The 27,588-nt window shown below is 37.6% G+C and overlaps 1 protein-coding gene and 1 long non-coding RNA gene across 4 annotated transcripts; both read left to right on the top strand.

Moving 5' to 3' along the window:
- Positions 1-906: 906 nt before the first annotated feature.
- On the top strand, positions 907-27,578 carry LOC122071394. Of its 3 annotated transcripts, none has more exons than XR_006138179.1 (10): positions 907-1,135; positions 2,427-2,526; positions 6,878-6,982; positions 7,110-7,187; positions 13,583-13,638; positions 24,633-24,690; positions 26,499-26,624; positions 26,712-26,803; positions 27,114-27,185; positions 27,413-27,482. XR_006138179.1 is itself a non-coding variant. In XM_042635743.1 (10 exons), exons 1-10 carry the CDS (start codon positions 1,035-1,037, stop codon positions 27,473-27,475), a joined length of 855 nt encoding a protein of 284 aa, XP_042491677.1. In that variant the 5' UTR covers positions 909-1,034; the 3' UTR covers positions 27,476-27,578. The 3 variants fall into 3 exon arrangements, 2 of the variants coding, with proteins under 2 accessions (XP_042491677.1, XP_042491683.1); XM_042635743.1 differs by having other exon boundaries at positions 909-1,135; positions 26,708-26,803; positions 27,413-27,578; XM_042635749.1 differs by lacking the exon at positions 907-1,135 and adding an exon at positions 1,200-1,767 and having other exon boundaries at positions 26,708-26,803; positions 27,413-27,578.
- Positions 7,945-13,576, top strand: LOC122071414. Its single transcript, XR_006138181.1, has 3 exons — positions 7,945-7,956; positions 10,832-10,834; positions 12,931-13,576. It is a non-coding gene; the product is annotated as an uncharacterized LOC122071414 (long non-coding RNA).
- Positions 27,579-27,588: the final 10 nt, after the last annotated feature.

The raw sequence follows: 27,588 nt of genomic DNA, 5'->3' as shown, positions 1-27,588 counted from the left end.
TTAGCATTAGAGCCTGGTCCCAAAGCCTCTCAGGGCCAACCTCTAATTTGTGTTGTGCAGGTTTGCCTCATTGAGAGCCATGCGACAACAACTCCTATATCTCGCAGGTGTGTACATCATGTTTTTATATTTAAATAGGAAAAATATGCATATTCTGCACTAGGGGTGTCAATGGTTTGGTTAGTCCCGGTTTTGGTCCAGGTTGAATTGGTTCGGTGTGGGAATGGTGAAAGTGAAACCAAACCAATAAGGATATTTAGATTTCGATTTGGTTTTAGTTTCGAGGCGGTTTGGTTTTGGTTTTGCTTCGGTTTCTTGTATCGGTTTGTAATCATGTTGGTTTCGATTTTTTGACCGATTTGGGTTTGATTTTCCATACAAAACTATACAAATTTTGATTTTTTTTGGTGATTTCTGAGCTATTTTCGCTTTCTTACCAGTTTGATTCAATTTCAGTCTGGTTTTTGAATCGGTTTCGATTTGGTTTATGGTTCAATCAGTTTATGGTGTAGTACAGTTTGTTAAGGGGGTTACAATATGGCAATTCGAAATCGGCCCAATAAGGCTTTAATTCGATTTAGTCCAGATTCAATCGGCTCAGTCAAAGGCGGTTTTACCAGTCCGATTTAGGTATTGACACCCCTATTCTGCACTATGCATGCTCAGTAAGCATGCCCAAAATAAGTGAATACTCTAATTTATACATGATCATATATGATGTACGATTATGTACACTGTTGGATTTAGGATGAGGCCCTACGGTGCATCCTTTTACCTCCATCCGATGGCTGTGCACATGGCGGTTCACCATGCAAAAATCCTCTCCCCACCCAACCCAACCCAACCCAACCCAACCCAAAGGAAAAGAATAGTTTTTGTTTACCCCTAGGCCCTAGGGTAAAAACGGTTGAGTTCAATGGCGAGTGTCTGCCATTTCTTAACGACGATGTCCTCGAGCATCTGAAAAGCCTAAAAGACCTTGAAACCTAATTTTACAGAGCTCGTTCATTTGACCATTGGAAGGACTCACAGAAATGGCGATGGCCATCTCGAACGTTCTCCAGTGCTCAAACTATCATTTCTCTCCAAGGAAACGTCTAGCTTCTCGTGCTCCTTCGCCCTCTCTGTTTGTTAGGTAATATCTGTCGAGAAAGTTTCACTAATTTTGAAGTTGAGTTTGGTGCCATTGCCATTAACCCCTGTATTTTTCTGCTTAGTCATCTTTAATTTCGAGGTTTTGCGATTTCTGAAAATTTCTTGCTCTCGACATCTAAAGTTTGATTTTCATATTGCTTTCTGTAATTGGTTTTATTTGATTTCATACTATTGTGGTTCTGTAGGTACTTCATTCTACCCGTTGTTTATAATTTCTTATACAATTATGAGAAATAGGCTTGAGGTTTTTTGAAACTTATACTTTAAGTGAAATGCTACCTGAGGCTTTGCATTTATGAGTTCTGTTCTGTGGGGTTTGTTACTTTTTCTACCATAAAAGGCGAACTGTATCTGGTTATGTCCCTGCTTGCATTGAAGCCTGTAGTGACAAAGGTTTTCTTATACGTGGATCATTGACATGGCATATCTCGGCTATCTATCTGGTAATGGATCTCCTGGACTAATCACTTCTGAGCCTTGTCAAATGATAACAAATTGCTGTCTTTTTCTGGGCAGGAGAATGCTACCCTGCTGGCACAGTTACAAGCCAGCGAGTGGGCCAATGTGAGGGTGCACGGGGCAGCACGGTCTTTCTGCATCTGCTGTGTCTAGGTGTGTACCTGCACCAGCGGGTAGCATTTTGTGTTCGTTTTTTTTTTTGGTTTTAAATTGAATAAGGGTGATAGAGTGACTTTCTTTTTCCCATGTGGAAGAGTTGTTGGGGGTACATTGGCTTCTATTCCGTTGCTTGCAAAAGTGGAATAGGCCCACCTTGCACGTTATCATCATTTTTGGTGGGTCCATGCGAGGGTTCAGGGGTGGTAGCCCCCGAGAAATTATTTTTAGGGACCATATGGATATTTCGGTAATTTTCTTGTATAAGGTTTGCCATATATTTGTAGCGAGGATTCTATCTATGTAAGCAATGTGAGAGAGGTGTGAGGATGAGCGGTTGTAACCATATTCTCCATTGATACTGAAGTAGGATCTCATCCCACCCTGGATGTAGAAAATATTGCCGAACCACTTAAATCTCTGTGTGCGATTGTGTGATTGTTGTTTGCAGTTTCCATTTGTTTTTTTTGCATTGTTTTAAGGTTCTGTTTCTATAAGAGTATTATTGAGACAATGCTTAAAAGGGAGCTGGAATGGCAAATACACGACCCATTTTGGGTTACTATATGTTGAGCCTGTTCTTCCAAACAACATTACTTATAGCTGTTTATTAATTTTTCAATGCCTTAGTTTTAACATGATCTTGGTTTGAACAGGTATTCTAGAACAGTTCCCCGGAAATCCGTGGTGGTTTTTTGTATGGCTTCATCTGCTGCAGGAAGTTCTAATCGTGATGGTGATGTTAACCCATATGAGGTAACTTCAATTCATGTTCTGTTTGCCTTTCTTATTGGAATAATCATAAGCTTGTGGGAAGTATTTTTTTTTTTTGTCCTTACTAACTGATGTGGATAAGTCACTTGGGCTTATTTTATTGCAAATAAGCATTGGGTTGTGTTATGTATGTGTTGGGCCTTTGATCCCATGGGTTTTCTTTGAAATGGGCCACTTTAATGAAGCTAAAATATAGGTAGAAAATAGGAAAACGGGATTTATATTCAGTTATTTTATTTAAGTTGTTTTAATTCAATAAAGGCCATTGGGCCCATCAAGTGTAATGTCCTATAAGGATTATTAGTTAGTCAGTCCTACTCCATGTTGGAGTTAGAAGTCTAGTCCTAGTTCTATTTGAAGTCCTAGTTGTAGTAGGAGTGTCTAGTCCTATTTGGAAATTAGATCCTAGTTAAGGTATGATTGTAATTCTACCCTCTTTAAATAGAGGAGCATATGCACTGATATTTCTTAGATTTGAATAAAGAAAAGTTGTAGACATTGCTTTAGAACAACTGAGATAGTTGTGGGTGAGAAGCTCAGGCTGAGATAACCACTTTCTTTATTCTCTTTCACCCTTCTCAACCCCCCATCTGTTCTATTCTTCTTTTTCTATTTTATTGTCTTTTATTTACTGTTCTTATTTACTGCTACTGTGAGCATATCAGACCTGCCAGAAACATCAGAAATCAGAATCGGCTAGCTTGGAATCTTGGATTTTTAAGACCTGCGAACTCTCACCTCTTCCCCATTCTGAGATATGATTGGAGGGTTTCTGTTGGGAGGTGTTCAGGGGTGCTATAGGACCAACCGGTTATCTTCTTGACTCTGTCCAAGTCGATCCGATTGCTGGTTCTGCAGAATCTTCTCAGATTCTCTCTCCAAGGTCAGAAATCAAGAAACTAAATAACTTTCAATCCAGGCATCAGAAGTCATCCAATTTTGGGGATTTTGTTCCTACCTACAAGACCTACAATCGACCACAGTTTCAGCCTCATCGGAGGCCTACAACTCCAACCGCAGGTATTGCTCCATACCCTATCCGCAGGGTTATTTTATCCCATAGGGTTTGTTTTTGGGTGTAGCTATTGGGGCTCTATTTTGTTGGGTCTTGTGTGGGTTATTAAACTCTTGTTCTGTGGGTTGCTTCCATCCTTATGGGGGTTATTTCTGGTTTTGTTCTTAAGTATCTTTGATTGTAATTCCACCCATAGAGGTTGTTAAGTTATGTGGGTCGTAAATCTCTACCTTTGAGGTGCACTTTTGTATTGTTGGGGGTTATAAATTGCTGGGGTAGTTTCTTGTATTCTACTCCTGCATTAAGCGGTATCAGAACTATGGTTGAAGAAAGCTCCAAACAATCTATCAAAGCCTAACCGAAGATGATTACGTTAGTTCGCTACTTCGCTGGACCAAGGGATATGTTCGACACCCTTGATTGGTTAGATTCTCTGGAGGAATACTTTGACTACTATAACTTGACAGAGACACAAAAGCTTCGATATGCTTGCTCATGATTGGTTAGTTGTGCTTAAGAATGGTGGAGAGTCCATGAAAGGCAACTTCAAGCTCAATGGTATAAACTTAGAATGTGGGACGAGATGCAGTATGAGTTGGCAGGCATGTACCTATTTGAGCATGAACGAAGCAGGTACTTCCACCAGATGTCCAAAAGCCACCCACAATTGACAAGAGCATGAAGGAATCATCAACGTCTATTGCAAAGGAGCAACAAGAGAAGACACCTTTGACTAGTGAACTCGAGTCAAAAGTTGAGGTTAGTGTTAAATTTTTCAGCCATTCCTATTGTTGAGGAAGAACTAGTCATTGATGTTCCCATCAATGACTCATGTGGAAGAAGTCGAAAGTAACAAGGTTGCCACAATGGATAATGAGGTTGAAACTGAGGAACCTGACTCTACAACAACTGTGATGATTGTGAACAACCAAGAGGAAGATCCTAAGGGGTTCAATAATGAAGTTGTGTTTGAATTATAAATGGAACCGGTTGGGAACCACCAAGTAGATGAACCAAAAGAGCTTTATGTTGCATTGAAGTTAGAAGAGATCAAAGTTGTATATGTAGATGACCCTATGGATACATCCAAAGATGTTGAAGTTGAGCATGTGGAGTTCATCATCCCATTAAAGTATATTGAACATCAAACTCCTCACATTCTAGACTACATCTTTATTATCAAAGAGCGACCTGAATTTTTCTATAGCTTGAAGAGGGACATGCACCATGATATAATCACTCTCACACTCTACAAAATTCGAGGACAAATTTTTTCTAAGAGAAGGCGAGTTGATGTAGATAAGTCACTTATTCTTATTTTATTGCAAATAAGCCTTGGGTTGCGTTATGTATGTGTTGGGCCGTTGATCCCATGGGTTTTCTTTGAAATGGGCCACTTTAATGAGCCTAAAATATGGGTAAAAAGTAGGAAAATGTGATTATATATAGTGCTTTTATTTAAGTGTTTTAATTCAATAAAGGCCATTGGGCCCATCAAGTGTAATGTCCTATAAGGATTATTAGTTAGTCAGTCCTACTCCATGTTGAAGTTAGAAGTCTAGTCCTAGTTCTATTTGAAGTCCTAATTATAGTAAGAGTGTCTAGTCCATTTTGGAAACTAGCTCCTAGTTAAGGTATGATTGTAATTCTACCCTCTTTAAATAGAGGAGCATATGCACTGATATTTCTTAAATTTGAATAAAGAAAAGTTGTAGACATTGCTTTAGAACAATTGAGATAGTTGTGGGTGAGAAGCCCAGGCGGAGATAACCACTTCCTTTATTTTCTTTAACCCTTCTCAACCCCCCATCTGTTCTATTCTTCATTTTCTATTTTATTTTGTCCTTTATTTATTGTTCTTATTTACTGCTACTGTGAGCATATCAGACCTGCTAGAAACACCAGAAATCAGAATCGGCCTGCTTGGAATCTTGGATTTTTGAGACCTGCGAACTCTCTCCTCTTCCCCATTCTGAGACCTGATTGGAGGGTTACTGTTGGGAGGTGTTCAGGGGTGCTATAGGACCAATCGGTTATCTTCTTGACTCTGTCCAAGTCGATCCGATTGCTGGTTCTGCAGAATTTTTTCAGATTCTCTCTCCAAGGTCAGAAATCAAGAAACTGAATAACTTTCAATCCAGGCATCAGAAGTCATCCAATTTTGGGGGTTTTGTTCCTACCTACAAAACCTACAATCGACCACAATTTCAGCCTCATCAGAGGCCTACAACTCCAACTGCAGGTATTGCTCCATACCCTATCCGCAGGGTTATTTTATCCCATAGGGTTTGTTTTTGGGTGTAGCTTTTGGGGCTCTATTTTGTTGGGTCTTGACTCTTGTGTGGGTTATTAAACTCTTGTTCCGTGGATTGCTTTCATCCTTATGTGGGTTATATCTGGTTTTGTTCTTAAGCATAGTTTTTAAGGCGCTGATGCGGTCTAGAGATGGTAAGGCAGTGCTCCGCCTTATGTGAAGTGGCGCCTTATGGGTTTTTTTTTTTTAAACACATTTTAAAATTACTTGATGAAGATTCCAAATATAGATTTTTTATTGGTAGGTGTATGGTTTTGTTAACACTTGAGATGTATGGGATTAGCTTTACTCCATAAAAAATAACCAAAACAAACAAAACAAAAACAAGATTCACAAACAGGGTTTGGATTTTGTCAAGGGTTTTAAGAAAGGGCTTTGAGAAGGAATCAAGGAACAAGGAAAAACCATTGATCCAGGCCACCATTTTGCTCCGGTAACGGTGAGCTTCATTCTTCTTTGACTGGAGTAGAAATATAGTGGATGACCTTAGGACTTAGGCACTCATTTTGGCATCATAGAGGTAAGTATAATAAATACTTGTATTTTTTATGTCTTATTTTCTTTATATTTATAATTTTATTTCATAATTATGTATTTATATTATATGTTAATATGTTATGATGATTAATGATTGATGATTGATGATTGATGAAGATGAACTTAGTTTATTCACTTTATTGATTTGTTTTCTTGATGAATATCTTACATTGGTATGAATATGAACATTTAATATTTATTTAACATATGAGTAATAGGATTCAACTAGAATTTGAGCCAAATAAATTGGTTTTATAAAAAAAATTGCACAGGAACGCTTTAGTCGATAAAGCGGCGCTTTATGCTTGCCTTATCGCTAAGGCGCTCTGAAAGACCCTCAAACGCCTCCATCGCCTTACCGCCTTAAAAACTATGTTCTTAAATATTGTTTGGGGTTAAATTGCTGGGGTAGTTTCTTGTAATCTACTCCTGCATTACTAACTGACTCTTTTCTATTTGTATCTAAGGTTCTCGGTGTAAGCTCCATAGAAGGATTTGATATGATTAAGGCAGCATATACACGAAAACGGAAGGAAGCTGTGAGAAGAGGTGATGAAGCAACTGCTGTCCTTGTAGGTTACAAAGGGTCTTTTACTTGAATTTGATATTTGGGTTAAATTTCATGTTTGGAATATTATAAGAAATAAGGGTTTCTTTTAATATGAGATCCTGAGGTATTTAAATTTATGTTCTTTGCAGTTGGAGAAGGCATATGATAAAGTCATGATGGCACAGCTGACAAATCGGAAGAAGGGCCTAACATTTGGTTCATTTAAGGTGTGTGAATTCCCTTTTTGTGTAACTTATTTTGAATTTCTTTTCTTTTAGGATCAGGAAGCATTGTATTTAATTTGTCACATTTTCTCTACTGATTGTTAAGTCGAAAAGAAGGCGCAAAGAAAATATTTGGAAACAAATTTCTCGATTATATGAATTCAACTTTTGGTTGAATTGGATGTAGCTAAAGCCTAAATATGGTTGGATGGTCATCAGCTCCTTGGTTAAATAAGATGAAATTTCTTTTTGAGAGTGAGGGGCTGAGGTTAGATGCATGGTTTTCAATTGTCACTTCTGAGACCTTACCAATGGTGAAGGCATTGATTTCTTAGAAGTTAGTTTGCCTGTTATAGGTCATATTGGAATAGGATGTGTGCCCACGACTACCATTTATTCTGGTCCAGTTCAATATGGGGCACCTCATGTCAGAATAATCTTGTCAAATATTTTTCCCAACATAAAGGCTTTTGAATGATCTTCCACTACGTGGTATTGACTCTATTTGGTTCCCTCCCCCTTAAAAAAAAAAAAACCACACACACACACACACACACACACACACACACACACACACACGAAGTCCCTGAGTATTGGATCTGAACTTACTTGGTCAGTAAACAAATCCGTTCACCTTTCAAACTGAATGGGTTTGATGTAGGCAAAATTACAAAATGTGCGGTAATGGGGCTAACTAGAGCTATAACAAAAGCATATAATTTGAAGAAGAAAAGTAAAGAGATAAGAAGCTCATTCCTCATGAACAAATCTAGTGGTTTGGCCATCATACCACTTTGGAAAGGACCATTCACTTAAGCAAAGTCACAAACAAAAATATTCCGCTCAAAATACCCTAGTTACAATGCTTTATATAGGTACTAATCAGATCCCTATGTCCTTCCATGAGTTTGACTTGTTGACACCGAGGAAAAGAATTGCTAATATGACTTTAATTTCAAATTAGCAACTCTTATGGGAGCTTAACCCTTTCCCTAAATAAATAAGAACACTAATGAAAGAAATAGGCTCTAGGGATGATATAACTCCTAATCTAGAAAAACTTCCTTGAACAAAAATCTTGTCACACGTTTAAAATTGATCAGGAAAATGGACATAATTTTCCAAATCAAGCTCATAATTGCAATATCTTGGTATTGCTTGAAATTTAGTTGACTAAGCTTTCAAGCGGCCCCAAAATCCCACTAAACCGTTCAACAACAACAACAACTCAACCTTTTCCCAACTAAATGGGGTCAGTTGCATGGATCTATGGTGGAGTGAAAAAAAAAAAGGAAAAAAAAAAAAAAAAAGAAAGAAAGGAGAAAACAAAGGGGTTGGCTACATGGATCTTAGCACTCCAAATTACTCTGTTTGTAATCATGTCAGAGTCAAGACCTAGACTCTCCATATATTTCCTTACAACTTCATCTATTGTCATTTTAGGCTTACCCTAACTCTTTTAGCTCCTTCCCTCTTAATTTGACCATTCTTCCTTATTGTGCATCGCCAAGGCCTCCTTTGAACATGGCTATACCACTTCAAACGACATTCTCGGAACTTGTCTTGGATCGGAGCAACTCCCAAATCAGCTCTAACCTAGTCATTCCTTACTAACTCTCCTAGTCTTGCCGCACATCTATTTCAATAGCCTCATTTTTGCACAGTTGTCATAGTGTGAAGGCGAACCAATTCGCTAGAGGGATGTCTAAGCGTTTAGGTGATAAGTCGTCCGCCTTAAGGCGAACAAGGCGCCTAAGACAACAAATCAACATTTACCCTCTTTTGTAACATTATTTAGTATGTTATACCTTTTATCATAAAAAATCAACATTAAGCCACATCAAGTCATCAAAAATCAATAGTAAGCCACATCAAATCCTCAAAAATCAACTTAAGCCGCATCAAATCATAAAAAAAAAAATCATCATTTTGAGAAATGCTCTTGTCCGATAATAAGTTCGACTAGTTAAATGATTTTATTTTTTACATAAGATTTTTTGTATTAGGTATAGTCAAGGCTAGTTTTCCAACAAGGTTAAGATTACTTAAATCTGAGTTGTAGTGATAAAGTTATATTTCGATCAAACTTATATTAAAGTGCGTGAATGCTGTTAAAATCGCCTAAATGAAAATAATTTTATGGACACCAAAACAAAAGATTATTTTACTGGACTTTTGGTTTTTAACAATGTTTACCATGATTTTTTAAAATTGAGAAAAACCCCAGCATTTGAAAGTTGAAAATCGGCCTTAAGATTGGGGGTCGACTTTTTTTCCTTTTAGGATTTGATTTTTGAACTATTTTTGTTGGATTCAAATAAGGTGGAATTTATTTATTTATGAATAATATCTCAAGTAAATGAAATAACAAATATAGAAACATTTACTATGTCTCTGCTACACTTAACTTATCTATATTATTCTTCTCGACTCCCCAACATTCTGCCCCATACATCATAGTCCGTCTTCCAATTGTCTTATATAATTTTCCTTTTAAGCTTTAGAGGAATACATCGGTCACACAAGTCCCCAGGTGCACCTCGCCACATCATCCATCCTACTTGAATTTTGTGAGAGACATCATCTTCTATATCACTTTCCTTATATGGTTGAGCCTATATATCTAAACTAGTCACATTGTGGTATTTCTCTCTCTCTCTCCTCAAGTTTCACTGCTTGGTTATCCATCCTTGTGCAACTAAAGTTATACCATATGCTCCGTCTTCATTCTACTTATCATATGACCTCTTGATTCTAAGGAGATCTAAATAACTCCAACTTATTATTAATCCTTGCTCCTGTTTTATCCATTAGAACAACATCATTGGCAAAAAGCATACACCATGGAACCTTATCTTGAATGATCCTGGTTAAATCTTCTATGATTAGTGTAAATAGATAAGGGCTTAAGGCTGAACCTTGATATAACCCAATTGTAATTGGAGCTCGTTACCTTGACCTCCCTCATATATGTCTTCAATTATAGCCACATTAGTACATGACACCCTTCTCTTCTCTAATACATGCCAGATTAACTCTCTAGAAACTCTGATGTATGCTTTTTCTTGGTCGATAAAGACCATATGGAGATCCTTCTTGTAGACTCCAGTTAAATCCTCCTATTAGTTGAGTTAAGGCTCCAGTTCCTATATATTGCCCTCCCTTTCATACTGTTAAACTGAATGTAGATGGTGCAAGTAAGGGAAATCCGAGCATTAGTGGTGGGGGAGGCATTATTAGAAACAATAACGGGAATGTTCTTGCGGCATTCTCTAATTTCTATGGGGTGTGTTCAAATTCAATGGCTGAGTTGAGAGCCCTTAGAGATGGATTGAGATTGTATGGGGAATTGGGCCTCTCCGATTTTTATGTCAATTCTGATTCCTCCTTGATTGTGAACTTGGTTACCTAAAGATCATGTAATTTATGGAGCTGTTGGTATTGGTTTTGGGAAGTTATCAACCTTTGCGATTCTCTGAGAGCCCACATCTCGTTTTCATTTCGGGAAAGCAATCAAGCAGCGGATTGGTTATAGTTAATTTTGCTTGTGAGTCTACAATAAATTTGATTTTCTATGGTGATGATCCTTTTCTAGGTGATCTTAGTTGCATCATTCGAGAGGGCAAAGCTGGTTTACTAGTCTTTAGAATGTAATAGTTTATTTTATAATGGTTTTTCTTTTGGGTTTTGAGAGTGATAGAGTGACTTGTCTCTCCTGGGTTGGGGTAAGGCGGGTTATGTCCCCCCTTGTCTTTTTATTATTAGTTTCATTTTTAATAAAGAGATCCTTCTTGTAGACTCTAGATCTCTCCATGAGTCTCCTCAGTAGGTAGATTGCTTTTCATGGATCTACCTGACATATAATCGAATTGGTTTCCCGAGATGCTAGTTTCTCTTCTTAGGTGGGTCTCGGTAACATTCTCCCATAATTCCATAGCATCACGAGTTTTATGCCTCTAGAGATGTTGCATCTCTGGATATCACCTTATTTCTGGAGATTGGATCTACAATGCTTCTCCTCCATTCATCTGACATCTTTCTTATGCTCATAATTTTATTAAATAGTATGGTTAGCTAGGATAGACCACAAAGTCCCAAGCTCTTCCACACTTCAATTGGGACCTCATCTAGGCTTGGTGTCTTACCCACTTTGATCTTTCTTAAGGCTTCTTCTAACTTCGGTCACTCAAACCTTTCTAACATATCTATAATGCGGGATGCTCTGATGGGTAATGCAATCTTCCGGGCCATTCCAAATCGTACTGTCACCATTTGGTAAGTCGCATTAATACTCATCCCTACCCTTCATAATACCATCATCCTTTACTAGCATTCTACCATCATCACTTTTAATACATCTAACATGATTGAAATCTATACTCATCCCTTCCCTTCATAATGCCATCATCCTTTACTAGCACTCTACCATCATCACTTTTAATACATCTAACATGATTGAAATCTGTACTCTTCCTTTCTCGTATTTTAACTAACTTATAAATAGATTTTCCTCTTCCCTTATGTTAAGATTATTATACAAATCATCATATTTCTTTGCCCTTACTTTTCCCACAGTCTTCCATGCTATGTTTCTGGCAGCTTATACCTCATTTTTATCTTCTACTTCCTTAGTCCTTTTCCAAGTCTTTAATCTCTCTTTCTTAATCTTAATGGCTACCTGGACCTCCTCATCCCACCACCAAGGGCCTAAGGAATGTGACAGAAATAGCTCATACAACCCGATGTAGTTTTTTTACAACATTCCTTGGTATGAGGAGGAAAGCCATACTATGTGATTGGGCCTTTTGGATGTTCATGCATCATGGTTGTTGAGGCAAAGGATGCCAGGTAAGCAATCCATGTTCTTTTAAGTTTTAATTGTTTTATGTTTTAGTGATTGCATGCTAACCTAATCTTAGATGAAAAAGTTTGTTGCTGTCTAGTGCTTTAATGAGTTAACAGTTTCCAAGCATTATGAAGAAGTGAACTTGAGTTGGAGCATCAAAATTGAAGACATATAGCTGCTCAAGTGACCTGCCTGATTCACTTGAGCAGTTGAATGGAGTAACCTGAATGGACCTTACTTTGGCTCACTTGGCATGGTAAAGAGACCATTTTGGAAAATCTGTCCAAGTGATTTGCTTCAAATTGGAGAAAAAGGGCCATTAATAGCACTGGCAGTCGATACTTCGGCTGATTGGCCATGTGTGGAGCTGTTCAACTGTGTGCACTTTGGCAGTCAACCGGTACATGAATCGCTGGTTATGTGAGCATCATTTGTCAGACGGACATTGGTTTGGATGACTGGTACCATTCTATGGTTACAGAGAGGGTGTTCTTCGAAAGTCTACAGGCAGCGGTCGACTGGCTCTGATTTGTGGTCGGTCGAAATTCAAAAAACCTAGTCTGCTTGAAAACATACTGGCTTTTTTTTTTTTTTTTTAAACCGTTGGAATGTGATCTATAAATATGGTCAAGGCCTGAGTTTCAAACCTACTGATCTAAGATTATCTTTAGTACTTTGTTGGGCCAACATGTGATCATTCCCCTGCTAAAAATTTTAACAGGCTAGACTCTTTTAGGGATGTTTCCATGGGCATTTGTTGTCCTATTACAAATTTGAGTGACTATAGTGCTTTAATAAAATGGTTTAAGATATAGGTTTGTATTTTTTGGGTTCTATGGATGTTGAAAATTAGAAATTGGGCGTTCTAGATATGAAATATGATTGTGGATGGTTTTTAAGATCTTTTATTTATTTATTTTTTAAACAGTTACTGAAATTTTTTCACCCAAATTATCAAATGCTGATTTGTTTTTGAGAGCGAGTGGAGAGACCTACTGAGATTGAATTATGAATGTGGTGTTTGAGCTCTCCCAGTGTCATGTCAGATCCATTTTAGTGTATGATTTTAGTTAAAAGTGCTAAGTTACATCCCACATAGACCAACAAATGAAATGAAACAAGAAAATAAAATGCTTAAAGGAAATTATCCCATGCTTTATGTCCACCTTTCTACCCCTTCCAAAACTAATAAATAAATTAAATGAAGCCTTATGTCCACCTCTTTTGCTCCATTGTTGTTTTAGACACTACAGCATTGCTCCCGTGTAAACTCCTGGGTTTGTACACTCAATAGAAAGGGAGGCCAAAAGTTCCTTGATGGAGAATATTGCAGTTATGGATACTCTTAGCCTTAGACTGGACAAGCGATTTGGGTGTTTTTTGCCGCTCTGCTGTTGTATGAAAGGAAGGAATCTGCCTTCATTAATCTACTGTCGCCTTTGCAAAGCTTATCAAACACTTTTAAGATCAATGATCTAGCTGTAGATTTTTATGTTAATCTTATTCTACAATGTTCTTTGATTTTTACTATTTTAAATGCTTTACAATGCAGGTCTCAAAGGACATCAAATATGCTGATAAACAACCAGTTGTACCGTGGGGCCCAAGGTAGTTCTTTACATCAACTACTATAAACTTAGGATCTCACTAGCTGAAAAAAGTGATGTCCAGGTTGGACTCTATCTTTGTATAGCTGGGATTATAAAGAAAATATAAGACTATATACATTTGACAATCCATTATTTTTCCTTTCAACCTTGTTTTAAAGGGTGTACCCAGTGCGTGGGGCTCCCACCATTACGGGGTCTAGGGAGGGTCATTATGCACACAGTCTTACCCCGCTCTGCGGAGGGGCTGTTTCCCAACTCGAACTGTGTGACCACTAGGTCACGATGGAGCAACCTTCTTCTTTTTGATTCATTTAAATATTTAATTTAGTGATCAATTTCTTTTTGTATTCTTGGTTTAAGCTTCATTTCATCATCAATATAAAATAACTAAATAAATAAAATAAACAATTCATGAAAAATACCAGATTGTGTAGTTTGAGTTTCTTTGACATTCTTTGTTATTTATGCCATACTCCTACAAAATAAAGGGAGATATACAGGGATCTGTGTGTCAATTACGTTGCAACTTGGAAGTATTATCTGCATGTCATATGTAGCAAGATGTTCTTTTCTTTTGGTGTTGGAAAAGGGGGGCGGGTGTACTGAAAAGGACAGAAGATGTCCTGTTTAAAATTTAAATTATGCTAGTTTTATTGGGGATGTAATTTGTGTTTTTTGGTAGCATATTTATTGCTGAAACTCATATAATCAATTCAGTTGGTGTAAATTTTCTCTACATCTCTGGGCCTTTTAGGATTAGTTCAGCTTGTGCATGTTCTCCATCTCCTTCAACTTATTCAGTCAACCAACCAAGGTTCACGGTATCGGGTTTCGACCTCTGGGGAGACTGAAATTTTGGTGGAAACCTGGGAAATTTTGAGAATACTAGGGAATTTTTCGCGATATAGTGGAAACTTAGGTTTCGACCCCCAAACAGTGTTTTTTTTGTCTGATTTTTTGTGTACAACCTATTAATTTCTAACACATTCACATCATTAGTTTCATAAAAAAAACACAAAGTCTTACTTGTGTGGTGAACCAAAGGTTCGATAATCATTACGTTGACTTATTGGCTTAAATTCTGAAACTTTACTACATGACTCTATATAGTCTACAATCTACATCAAAACTAAGACATAATCTAAATGATCCAAAATAGATAAAAATATTACATCATCGACAGTTATCTATCAACACTGAACAATAGTGACTCAATTACAAAACACTCGAAAGTAGTGACTCAATTCCAAGTAGTGTCTAGGCGGTTCCATCCAAGTAGTGACTCACTACCCTCAAGGCATGCATGTTATCTTTTTTAACATTATTTAGTAAGCTATATATACCTTATATCATAAAAAATCAACATTAAGCCACATCAAGTCATTAAAATCAACATTTAGCCGTATCAAATCATAAAAAATCAATATTAAGTCACATAAAGTTATAAAGAATCAACATTTAGAGAAATGCTCTTGTTCTATAATAAGTTTGACTGGTCAAATGATTTTTATTTTTACATGAGACTTTTTGTATTAGGTATAATATAAAACCAGCTTGTCAACAAGTTTAAGATTACTTAAATCTGAGTTGTAATGACATAGTTATGTTTAAGTCAAACTTATTTTAAAGTGTGCGAATGCTGTTAAAATTGCTTAAATGAAAATAATTTTAGGGATATCAAAACAAAATATTATTTTACCGGACTTTTGGTTTTTAGTAATGTTTTAACATTATAGGATTTATAAAATTTTCATAATTGCGAAAAACCCCAGCATTTAATTGAAAATCGCCCCTATAACCAAAATCCAGTTTTTGTTCTTGGACTGGGGGGTTGACTTTTTATTCTTTAGGAATTTGATTTTTAAACTATTTTTATTGGATTCAAATAGGGGGTATTTTCTTATTTATGAATAATATCTTAAGTATACTAGATTACAGGATCGAGATATGCTAAAATCCAGGGAAATCGGGATCTCCTGGTTCTGTATAGCAATCAGAACGAGATAGGTGCAATACCTTACTCCGATCCAGCAAGGAGACTAACACTGAGATGGGTGCAATACCTTACTCATAACTAATTTTGTGCAAGAATAAAGAAAGAACAAATAAAGAACAAAACCATAAACTAAAAATAAAGGATATGGAATTGCAGAAAATTAAAGCTGCTTAACCAGATCTATCTTTCAGAATCAAGAGGCACGACTGTAGGCTTTGATCTGAGGATAGAACAAGAAGCTGCTGTATGCAGATGCAGATGCAGATGCAGAAAGCTAATAATGCAATCAAAGAAAATATTTTGAGATATATTTGAAAATAAAGTTTTACAATATTTGGAGATAGGTTTGGGTAGGCTTAGGTTAGAGGATTTGAGAAGAAGAAGGTTGGTTTGTTGAAGTAGTCTTTGAGCTATAGGTAGCTAACCTTTGATGGACGATCAGACTTGAGATGATCAGAGCCTATGGTTGCAGTCAGGTGATGAGCTCTGAGAGATCTTGGAAGAACTTGTGGAGGCAAAGCTTGCTTCGGAGCTTCTACCACTAAATCTCCAATTTACAAGTTTGAGTTCTGATTTTTTCAAGTGATTTGGGAGAAGGGGTGGTGCTCCTTTTATAATGTAAGGAGGCTCATTTGAGTTACATGTGAGTTTGGATTACATTTGGGTTTCATTTGGTACTGTACCAAATTAGGTACTATTTGACATTTCATTTGTTACTATTTGGAACTGTGCACTTGAATCTGTATTTGAAGTGAACAGTTGCTGCCGACAATTGGGGAACTGTTGGCGACGAAAGTTAGATTTGCTATCGACAAATGATTTGGCATCTTTGATAAGTTTGCTGTCGATAGTAGATTTGGAATCTTCAATGATCTTACCACGGCATTCCACGTGTCAGAGACACTGTTCTCCGTATTGGTTTGATCAAGAGGTTTATATTCTATTTGTTTGAGCCGGATAATGGCCGGACTGCCCTTTGACCTGGGGCAGTAACAGTACCTCCTTTCCTTAGTAGGTCGTCCGAGGTTATTTGACTAGGTGTGGTTTTATGACTACACCCGTCGACTAGTTTATGACCGTCCTAGCAGACGTTATAGACCAAATTTTAGGGTTTGGTCGATGAGGATTTTGTTTTGGCAACCCGACGGGATCGTCGGGAAGTAACTTCTTTGAATTTGCTGGAGGAGGATGCCTTAGAGCTAGCAGGCTCAAAGTTAGGGTCAACCTCATATGGATCTTGCCCATAGCAGAGTTCATGGGCAGGAATAGATCCTTGGATGGATTTGAGACTATAGGTGCCGTCACTGGAGCCTTCATTGTCTTCATTGTCTGAGTCGGATCCGAGTTCGGCTAGACGGGCACGAAGGGCTTCCTTCTCAGTTTTGATGCTTGATTTTGAGGTGGTTTGGATTGTTGGAACAGGTTGAAGACCTGTGAGGCTTTTGATTAATGTCGTCCGTTCACATTTGGAGACATCACAGTTGTCCCACCATTTGACATTGAAAGACCGGCAGAGGACTGGAGCAATCCAGTCATTTACCTAGTAATCATAAATTTGATATTCCCAGAATAATATCCATGCCAAACGGCAGTGGAGAAAGAACCAAAGAAGATCAGGTTGGTGAGGTTGAGGGGTTGTATTTTGGCAGAATGTTTGAAAGGAGTCTTGGATTTGAGATGGTAAGATTTCTACCATAGGACCATATTGATCTCACCATTTGGGAAACCAGGAGGGAGTTTGGTTATTGAATCTGTACTCAAAACAGAAGAACCAAGAGTGACGGTTGATCCTGTTTTGGAAACAGAAGGCTTTGTACCAAGCATCTTGGTAGTCAAGGTAAGTAAAATTTTGTGGGGAAAAGGTATTTGAGAAGCTTCTTTGATTAAGGGGATGAGTGCCCCAGTCTTGAAGTGAAAGAATTTTGCATATGGTTACAGTTGTATGTGTAACCAAAGTTGGGTCATTCTTGTCATAGTTGAGTTTGAATCTGACAGAATCAGTTTCTACGAGGATATATTCGTAGAACTCTTGATTTTTTGCAGAGGCGGCGGAAAAGTGATGCCACCCTTTGTAAAAAATTTGTTGTGCCAACATGATGTGTGAGTCGACATATTTGTACAGGGGTTCTTCAATGGTGAAGAGGTCTTCTTTGCATGGTTTTTCATGGTATTGGCTTTTAAGTTTGGAACTTTGAGCAGTTTGGAGAGGTTTGGCTTGTGTGGTTTGGAGGCTAGAGCTGGTCTTATTTGTGGTTTGAATGGGTCCTGCTGCTGAGACGGCTACCACAGCATGGGAATAGGGTGTTTTTGTAGTAGCCATCTGGGATTGGCTACGGGTAACTATTTGGTTGGATGGTGCAGCAGAGGCTGCTGAGGCACCATAGCTAGATTTGGTTTTGATAATAGAATTTGAGGAGGCGGACTCCTTAGGGGGAGCCGTCCTGATGAGGTTGATTTGAAGTGTCTGGCCCTGTAGGAATTCACGGGTAAGAAAGTCAGGGACAGAATTGGATTCTCCTTTAATATATTTTATTTGAAATTCAAAAATTGATAATAAAGCTTGCCATCGGGCAAAAATTTGTTTTGATGCAAGATTTGAAACATCATTTTGTAAAACATATTTAGCTGCGCTACAATCAACACGAACTTAAAATGGTTTATTTAATAATGTATTTTGAAATTTTTGTATGCAGAGAACAATCGATAAGATTTCTTTTTTAATTGTACTGTAATTCTTTTGAGCAGAATTCCATATACCAGAAGTAAATTGGACTAATTGTTCTTTGTTATTATCAGGAAGTCTTTGTTTGAGAAATCCTCCATATCCAATATCTGAGGCATCGGTTTTGACTATCTTAAAAGCCTCAGGGTTAGAGATAAATAAACAGGGGATCTCTTTGACGAGTTTTTTGATTGTTTGAACGGCCGTAGTTTGGGTCTGCGACCAGGGTGTTGGTTTCTTTTTAAGCCGAAGGTATAATGGTTCGGCAATTTTACTGATTTGAAGAAGAAAATCACGAACATAATTTAGGCTTCCTAAGAATCTTTGTAATTGAGTTTTATCAAGGATTTGGTCAGGAAATTTTTCACCAAAGGTAATGGCACGATTGATAGGGGTAAGGGTACCTTTTTCGATTAAGTGACCAAGAAATCTAACTTTGGTAAAAAAGAATTCCATTTTTCTTTTTGATAGAACAAGACCATTTGATTTAATAATTTGGTATAACGTTCTTAGGTGTTTGAAGTGTTGTTCAACAGAATTTGAGAAAACCAGGACATCATCAATATAGACAATGGTGAATTGTCCATAAGGATTGAATATGTCATTCATGATTTTCTGAAATTCACTGGGGGCATTTTTGAGGCCGAATGGCATGACGTTCCATTCATATAAGGCAAAAGGAGTTGTGAAGGCGGTTTTGTAACGATCCTTTTCTTGGATTTGAATCTGCCAGAAACCAGACTTCTTGTCAAATTTAGAAAAGATTTTTGCCTGATAAATTCTTTGTAAAAGATCCTTTTGGTTTGGGATTGGATATCTGACCCATTGGAGGGCATCATTTAAGGGTTTGTAATTAACGACTAACCGGGGAGTACCTCTTTCTATTTCAGCAGCCTTATTGACATAAAAGGCTGTACAACTCCAAGGTGAGGTACTAGGTCGAATGAGTTTTTTGGCTAAGAGATCATTAATATCTTCTTTGCAAGTCTCAAGGAGAATTTGATTCATTTGGGCTGGTCGAGCTTTGGTAAGGATTTGAAGATCTGAGAACCCAGTAGCATAAGGTAGGGAAACCATATGTTGCTTACGGTGCCAAAAGGCATCAGGAACATCAGAACAGAGATTGGATTCAAATTTTGATTGATTTGATGGATGGTATTGGGATTTTTTAGATGGTCAGAGATTCTTTCATGGAGAAGCTCAGTTTTGAGAAAATTTAATTGTTTAATTTTCCTAATACTTTGGTCATTAGAATTTTGGGCTTGTAAGAATGGGAAGATAATTTTTTGTCCTTGAAATTTTGTAGAAATCCCATCTTGGGTTATTTTGAATGGTTTGATTTTTTCTAAGAAGGGTTGGCCAAGGATTATGGTTTGGTCAAGGTCTTTGGCAAGGATGAATGTTTGGGGAAGGCTTTGGCAAGGATGAATATTTGGGGAAGGCAGAGGCCTTGGTTGAAAACATGGGTGTTTGAAAGTTTGTATTGGACATTTAACCCATATCCATTAGCCGTGTTAAGGCGTTGGGTTGTTCGTTCATAGAACTGGGTTGGAATAGCCCCTTCGTTGATACAGTTGGCGTTTGCACCTGAGTCAACTAGGGCAATGGCAGTAAATTTGAATGAGGTATTAACAACTAAGGTTATGCGAACATACCAATTTTGACAAGTTATGGTAGCCACAAAACCAGGGGTTGCAGGGTTTGGTTCAACAAGTTCTTGACTTGCAAAAGGATTTGTTAATGGTTCGTTATTTGAGGTTGAAGCTTGTTGTTGTCTGTTTAAAAAGGCTAATTGTTGTTTAATTTGTTTTATCTCATACTGCAAAGATGCAGTAGTAGTTTCAAGGGATTTGATTCGATTAGAATGATCAGGAATAATGGGTTTTGATTTATCAAATTTCTGCATGATTTGGTGGAGATTGTAAGGTTGAGGAGAATTTTGAGTAGAAACATTATTTCTGAGATGCTCAAGGCATGCCTTCTTTTGTTCTGGGTCTGCTAAGCTATCGATGTAATAAAAAATATTTGAATTTGGTGATGCCCGAAGCATCCGGACAGATTTGGGAACACAGTCTTCACAGCTAAGACCAATAATACAAGAATCACAATTGCAAGCTTGGAAATTCTCATTATTGGAAGAACTGGAAGAATTATGTTCAGAGGCTTGAATTTGATTAAAGTTATAATTTTCATCCTCAGAAGAAGATGAAGAAGTTTCTTGGAATAGGGCAATGATTTGTGTTTTATCTTGCTCGGAAATTTGTAAAGAATTAATCTTGTTTGAAACTCTACAAAATTTGGCAATGTGACCTGGTTTACCACATTTGAAACATCCTTGAGAAGTTTTGTCGAGTTTTTGATCTTTGAAATTTTTAGGTGCCTTGAAAGGCTTCCTGTATTTGTTATATTTTGGCTTTGAAGGAGTTTTATGATAAAACTCAGGGGTTGTGAATGGTCTGTGGGACGCATATCTCTTAGATTTGTGGAAATTTTTATAAAATTTGCGGGAAGACTTGTGTTTATGTTTGGATGGAGGTCTGAGAGGTGGAAATCCGAATTGTTCGCAAAATCCTCCTAACTCACGTTTGTAAAATTTGTTTTCTTTATGGATTTGTTTCTTTAATCTAATATCAGTACAGAGGGCGAGGCCTTCTTCATGAATTAGACTAATAATTTGGCCATAGGACATTTGATCATAGGGAATAATCCCATCATTTTCTTTCCTAAGGCGTTGTTTGATTTTTTCAGAAAACAAAGTTGGTAATCCTGTAAGGAATTTTTCTTTCCAACAGGGAAGGTTTGCGTCAGGTCTGGTTAAGACTTTGGTTAAGAATGTGTCTTTGTACCATTTAAAATCATGTAGTTTCTTACATCTAAGGTTTGATAATTGTTCAGCTGTTCTGTCTTTGAGACGAGAAGGGTTTCTTAAAAAGTAATTTGCAATGCTGAAAATAAGGGTATTAACAGCATCCTCAATAGGAATACCTTCATTATCAAGAAGGGGGACTCCTTCAGGTGTAATTTGAACAGCCATTAAAATTTCTATTTTTTGGACATCAGTCAGAACATAATCCCGCCAACCTTTAAGTTGGCCTGTGAAGCCAGAAACAAGCAAAGTAGCAACAGTACTATCAGGTGTATTCTTGATACGATGTGCGTTGCTAACCATGGTCATTTCTTGGAGTTTGTTCATGAGATTGTGTTTAGACAGACCATCTATGTTCCATTCATAGATGGTACCACTTTGGTAGGAAGCCTGAGGAGCAATTCCTCTAGCTTCAATTTGTAAGTCAGGGAAGACCTGGTGTTGGTTTGAACTTTGACCAATTTGATTAATTTTCGGGAAGTCTTCGTCTTCAGAACTTGATGAAGTATCTGAAGAACATCCTATGATGGTACGGACACCTCTATTATTTGATTCAGCCGAAGGTTCATTTGAGGGTTGATTTTGGACTGGTGTTTGGGGATCACTTAAATGTGCATCAGCAGCATTAAGAATTGTTAGACGTTGGTTGATTTGATCTAAAACAAAAGATTTGTTAAGGGCGAGTTGTTGTTTTTGAGGAATATTATATGGTTTGAATAAAGAAACAGAAGTAGGAACCGGAGCTGGTGTCATAGATGAAGAGGCTATCGGTTTTGGCTGGACAAGGTTTTCAACTCTGGAAAGTTGATTACCTATAGTTTGAAGACTTAAATTTGCAAAGTTTAATTGTTCAATTTGTCTTCGGTTTGGGTCTTCTTGTTCAGCAATTTTGAATGGAGAAGCAATTATTTCATTATTTTTATAGTTGTGTTTGATGTTTTCTACTGGAGGATGAATAGCATTTGTAGTTTGTCCCTCATAAAGGGTCCAGGCTTTATGAGAAGTAGTTTGAGTACATACCTGATTATGCCAAGGATAGTAAATATTATTATCTTGGGCATAGATATCAAAATATGTAAAAAAGAAAACATTTTTTTTAAGGTTTGTCATAAAATTATACCAATTTGTTCTGATTTGGGCTTGTTGTTCTAAATTAAAAGTTCTTAATAACCATTCTCGTTTTTCTTTGTTCTTTTGAGACTCAAAATCAGTTCGAAGTAGGGGTTTGTTAATTTGATAATCTGTTTCTACCTGAATCATGTAGACTCCAGGATTTTTGGAATCTCGAGGAGGTGGTTCAACCTCAGATTGAGTAGGAGACCTCTGATCAGGGGCCTCAGAAGGGGTTGTTTCAGGAACTGTAGAGGTAGTTTCGTATGTTCCATGGACAATATTTTGATTGGTTTGTACTCCAACAAGGTTGGGAATGGGTGAAGTGGTCCTAGTTTGAGAAACCCATTGGTTTAAGTCAGAGGAAGTTGATGCCTCAGAGTATGACCTTCTGGAGCTTTGGTAAACAGGAGGGGGAGCTTGACGGTTAAACCTAATGGCAACTAATCCGTCTGAATCTTGGGAAATAGAACGGATACTTGTGTTTGAAACTTGAGGGGGAATCGCAGTTGTCTGAAGCTGCCATTCCTCAGGGAAAGAAATATCCTCCCAACGGCAAAATTTTGGGTAAACAATTTGACCCTGAATACAATCAGTTTCAAGGTAAAGGGTTTGGCCTTTTGAAGATGTTCGTTTGGCACGGGGTTGGACAGATTTCATAGCTTTGTATTTGATGCGATGAATGATGGAGATTGGAATGGTTCCATGCATCAATTTGTAACCGTGAGTTTTAAGGTTAAGTTTAAGTGAATGTAAAATATTTGGGTTCTCGAGAGCTATGGACATATTTGGGTAGACATTGAAATGGACAGGTCCATAACAAAGGCTAGTTTTAATGGCTTCTAGTGGGGAATCATTGAACTCAAGGAATCTTTGGTCACGAAGGGCTAACAACATGGAAGTGTTGAGACCTTCTCGGTGCAGGGGTTTGATGGCCACTTGGACTAATCCGATATGGACGTAATTATATTTGCGGTCTTTGTATAATTCTTGTAAGGTGATTGGGTCAAAAAGTTGGATTTCTTGTGTTTGAGAGGTAAAATTAATAGTTTGTTCTATGGTCTTGACTGTTTCGAGTCCGAACCAGTCTCGATCATAGAGATCATTTCTTGAAATTTTGGGCATATCCCAGCTTTGAAGTCTTCGGTTGATTCTTGTTGTTTGTTCATCATAATCGAGCACGTTAGAACTTGTGCTCGCCTCACCTGCCGATCTCATCGACATGGAGCGGGGTAAACGATTCATAATTTGAGAATTCTTAGTCTTGGGGTAACCTCCTAGATCTAAGTTTTAAGATGGTATTTCCAACATAACTTGGGCACAAACGTGGTCTTACACACTTCTGCCACTCCTCCCAAGAGTCCAAAGGCATATACCGCGTCGAAATACTTAAAAAATAAAATATTACTCAAAAGAAAAGAAATCTGCAAAGAAATAAACCGAATCCACCACCACCGTGACTCTGATACCAGATTACATAAATAAGTGCAAAAAAAAAATGAAAATCTCCACTGTTTCTCTAAGTTTCCCACACTTGGGAGACAAAATGCACAAGAGAAGGTCAAAATTTCCCATGTTTCGGTCGAAACCAGGTCGAAACAGGAGATTTTTCAAAATCCCCTATGGTTTCGTTTTGACCTGTGTCGATACTTGTGAAATTTCGCTCGAGTTTACGAATCATGCAACCACCTCATTTCCTTTTTCATCTAGATCTTCACCTAGACCCCAGTTACTATGCATGTTGAGTTTTAGGAGTAAGGGCATTTTAGTCCTATCGGCTTCTATTATGTATTAGGGTTTGATCAGCGTAGGGTACAAGGGTATTCCTGTCCCTGTGCTAATGTTGGAACTTATATATATATATATATCAAGGGAATGACTTGCGGCAGACTTTTCTGGTAAGAGCCGCAAGTTAGTTCCCCTATTTTTCCTTCTTTGTTACAATTCCAGAATCCTGCAATCAAACCAAAGAAGGAAAGAGAAGAAGACAGAAGAGAGAAGAGAGGACAGAGGCTAGAGCACAAATCAGTCCCAAATACGGGAACTAACCTGCGGCTCTGACCAGAAAAGTCTGCCACTGGTCATACCCTTGATATATATAAGTTCCAATATTAGCACAGGGACAGGAATACCCCTGTACTCTACACTGATCAAACCCTAATACATAATAGAACCCGATAGGACTAAAATTCTCTTACTCCTATAACTCAACAATGCAGATATGTATATTTTGGCCTCGAATATTAAACTACTTATTGCCTGTAAAATTTTACCATGGTTGGATTTATCTGATTGCAGGTTCACCAAGTCTGGTGTTCAGGACATGCGCATCAACATGGCCATATCTGCTGTCTTTGTAAGTTCTAAAAATAATGGAAAAGTGAAGTTCTCCAACCCCTCCCCACCCTCCATTGCTCGTTTTGGTAGTTTCTGTTACAGAAATATTGTTATTATCAAGTCAGTTATGAGGATGAATGCATCTCACTGAATGTCTTTATTGTGCTCGTATTCTTTATTCTATCTGCATTATCAAATAACTATAAACAAGGTGTCAAGTATTGGTATCAGTTAGCATACCGGGAGGGTATTTTAAGAGACGTATCCGAGAGACACTAGGAGACGCAAGATACACATAGAACACATGGATATGCTTAGGATGTATGCGTAATACACCTTAAATAAGTAGTAATTAGGTCCGACCTTAGGACTTCAGGTGGTCTTACCCAGTACACACCACATGGCAGATCAGTTAGGGCTGAAATTGTGTACAAGTATGCACCATTGGACCTTATTTAGTTGTCAGTTTGGAACTCAATCTAAGTTGGTCATGTGGAAGTATAAGGCTTTGAAGATTCATTACATTTTGAAAAATAAATGGATGGTTGAAAACTGGTGTAGTAAAGGTGTATCACATAGGCATAAGGGAGCAGCAGGCCAAACTTGCTCATGCCTTGGTGGGCCCCATGCAGCTAGCTTATGTGGATTGAAGATTTGAGAGCTGATTGATCTTCTAATAGTTTTTGATTTTCTTAAGTTTCTAATCCATGTAATGAGTTTCTTAGTGGTAAAATAGATACTAAGTAGAAGTTTCTAGTTTTGTTACTTCTTATTTTGAATGAAATGGCAATGGATCCTCTAGAAGGATTCCTTTCTAGTTTCTATTCTGGAGTTTTATTGGCAGCCAAGTTGCAAGGAGAGTTTATCTTATTGTAATCTAGTCATTATTAAGTTATAAATAAAAGAGAAAGAAGGGCACACTGCTCAAATTTTGGCTCTAGACATAATTTGTGTTCTTGTGTGAGTATGTGCACTTTGGTGATTTAGTTGCATTTGCCAAGGTGGTGAAGCCTTGTAAGGATGGTGGTGAAGCCCAACTGCAGGCCATTGGTGATGAAGCCTTTGGTCATACTATTCTTCTTTATATCTTCATTTCCTATTCTTCTCCTTTCTCACTGTTATGTAGAAGTTTCAACAACCATATATCTTCAACTGCAGCCTCTAATGGTGAATCCTAACCTCAATTTTAGTTTCTTTCTTAGTTCCTTAGTTGCTTTTACTTTCCTTTGCATTTTACAGAATTTATTCAAAGCCTACTATCATCCGACTCCCTATTCTGTCCATTATGTACAACAGAACTTCAGACATGGGTATCTCCCTAACCCATGGTCAGATGGCCTACAACTGGTTGTATGTTTATTTGCTCCTCTACATTCGAGTCAAGTTTGGTGTTCATCCAATTAGCATTTTTTCAGTTCTAATTGTTTTTCTTCAAATTTCTAATTCTGTGTACTTAGTTTTTAATTCTCTTAATCTAATCATCATATTTCTTTGATATTTTAAAATAAATGCATCCCATTAGGACCTCCATTCTGTATTAGTTTCAGCCCATCGGATATATGGGGTTGCTAGTTCTGATCCTATTTGGTTTCTGCCCATATTCTCAGTTTTCTGGTTCACTGTGGTTCTGGTTTCTTGTAGGTTCGATATTGTTTGTCACTTCAGCTTAGCTTCCCTCATCAAAAACATGAGGGAAAGAGTCCAGATTCTCTGATTGATAGCTTAACTGACTAAAATTAATCAGTAAACTGGTCTTGTTGTGGTTTATTGAAAATTCTGACATGATTATTGACGTTGTCTTGGTCCATTGCTTTTGGTTTTCTGCAGACAGCTTGGATTCTAATCAGACGCAATGCTGAATGGAAGCCTCTACAGTTCTTAGCATTTGTGTTTGTGTATCGAGTGTTTGAAAAGTTGAAGTCTTTTGAACCACCTGTGTCTTCTACATTCACTGTGAGTTACACTGAGCGATTAAAAATTTGTTCTTTTTTTCCTGGCATTTAACTGCAAGACTAAATTGTTCCTCTTGGCTTCAGGAAGATGGTGAAGATGAAGGAAGGGCATTGCGAATGGGAAAACGTCTACTTCGTTCTCTGGCACTAGTTTTTGGCTGTATAGCTGTTTCCTCCTTGGTTTGTAATTCTGCCTTAGTGTTTGGATCTGATTGTGCTCCAACTGCAGATTAAAACTCTAATTGAAAGATCATTCCACCATATCTTTCTCATGTGTGAAAATGTGAGATCCTCCCTGTTAAACTTGATACTCTCGCATCTAGGGACTGATATGCTATTTCCCATTAATGAATCTGTCTGATTTCATGATTATGTTGAACGATACTTATATATCTTTCTTGCTTTGAAAACGAAGAAATGAAAAATTAGTCAAGTTCAATGTTTCTGGCTAAGCTTTTTATTTATTTATTTAATTTTTTATTTTTTACAGGGGTTCACTGGTGTCCTAAACTTAATTGAGCTACTAGGTCAATATATACCTGCTTCTCTTTATAATAACCAGGTACGCAGTAACTTGTTATTAGCTGAAGATTTTAACCATGTATATAGGGCACACAATCATGTTGCTGTATTTATCCTTTATTACATATTTGTGAATTTATTTTAGCATAATCCAGTTTTGTCCATATATGCCCAAGCCTCCATACCTCGAGAGTGCATATATGCCCTCTTCCCTTGTATAGTTATGTTATATGCATATTCCCTGATGCCAAGCGTGTGAATGTGCAGGAACTATTTGTGACAGGTGCAACTGCTGTCATGCTCTACATTATAGCCTCTTACTACAGATGATAATAAGCAACATCAGTGGGTTCCTGGTATTCTCTGTTCGAATTTTGGCTGTCAAATTTTGTATAATGAGGTAGTGGTAGTATATTAGAATTAGAAAGAGAAGGGGGGGGGGG

The sequence above is a fragment of the Macadamia integrifolia genome, chromosome 2, assembly GCF_013358625.1.
Source record: "Macadamia integrifolia cultivar HAES 741 chromosome 2, SCU_Mint_v3, whole genome shotgun sequence".
Lineage (NCBI taxonomy): Eukaryota > Viridiplantae > Streptophyta > Magnoliopsida > Proteales > Proteaceae > Macadamia > Macadamia integrifolia.
Note: the sequence above shows the minus strand (reverse complement) of the source record. Positions and strands in the feature narration are given on the sequence as shown.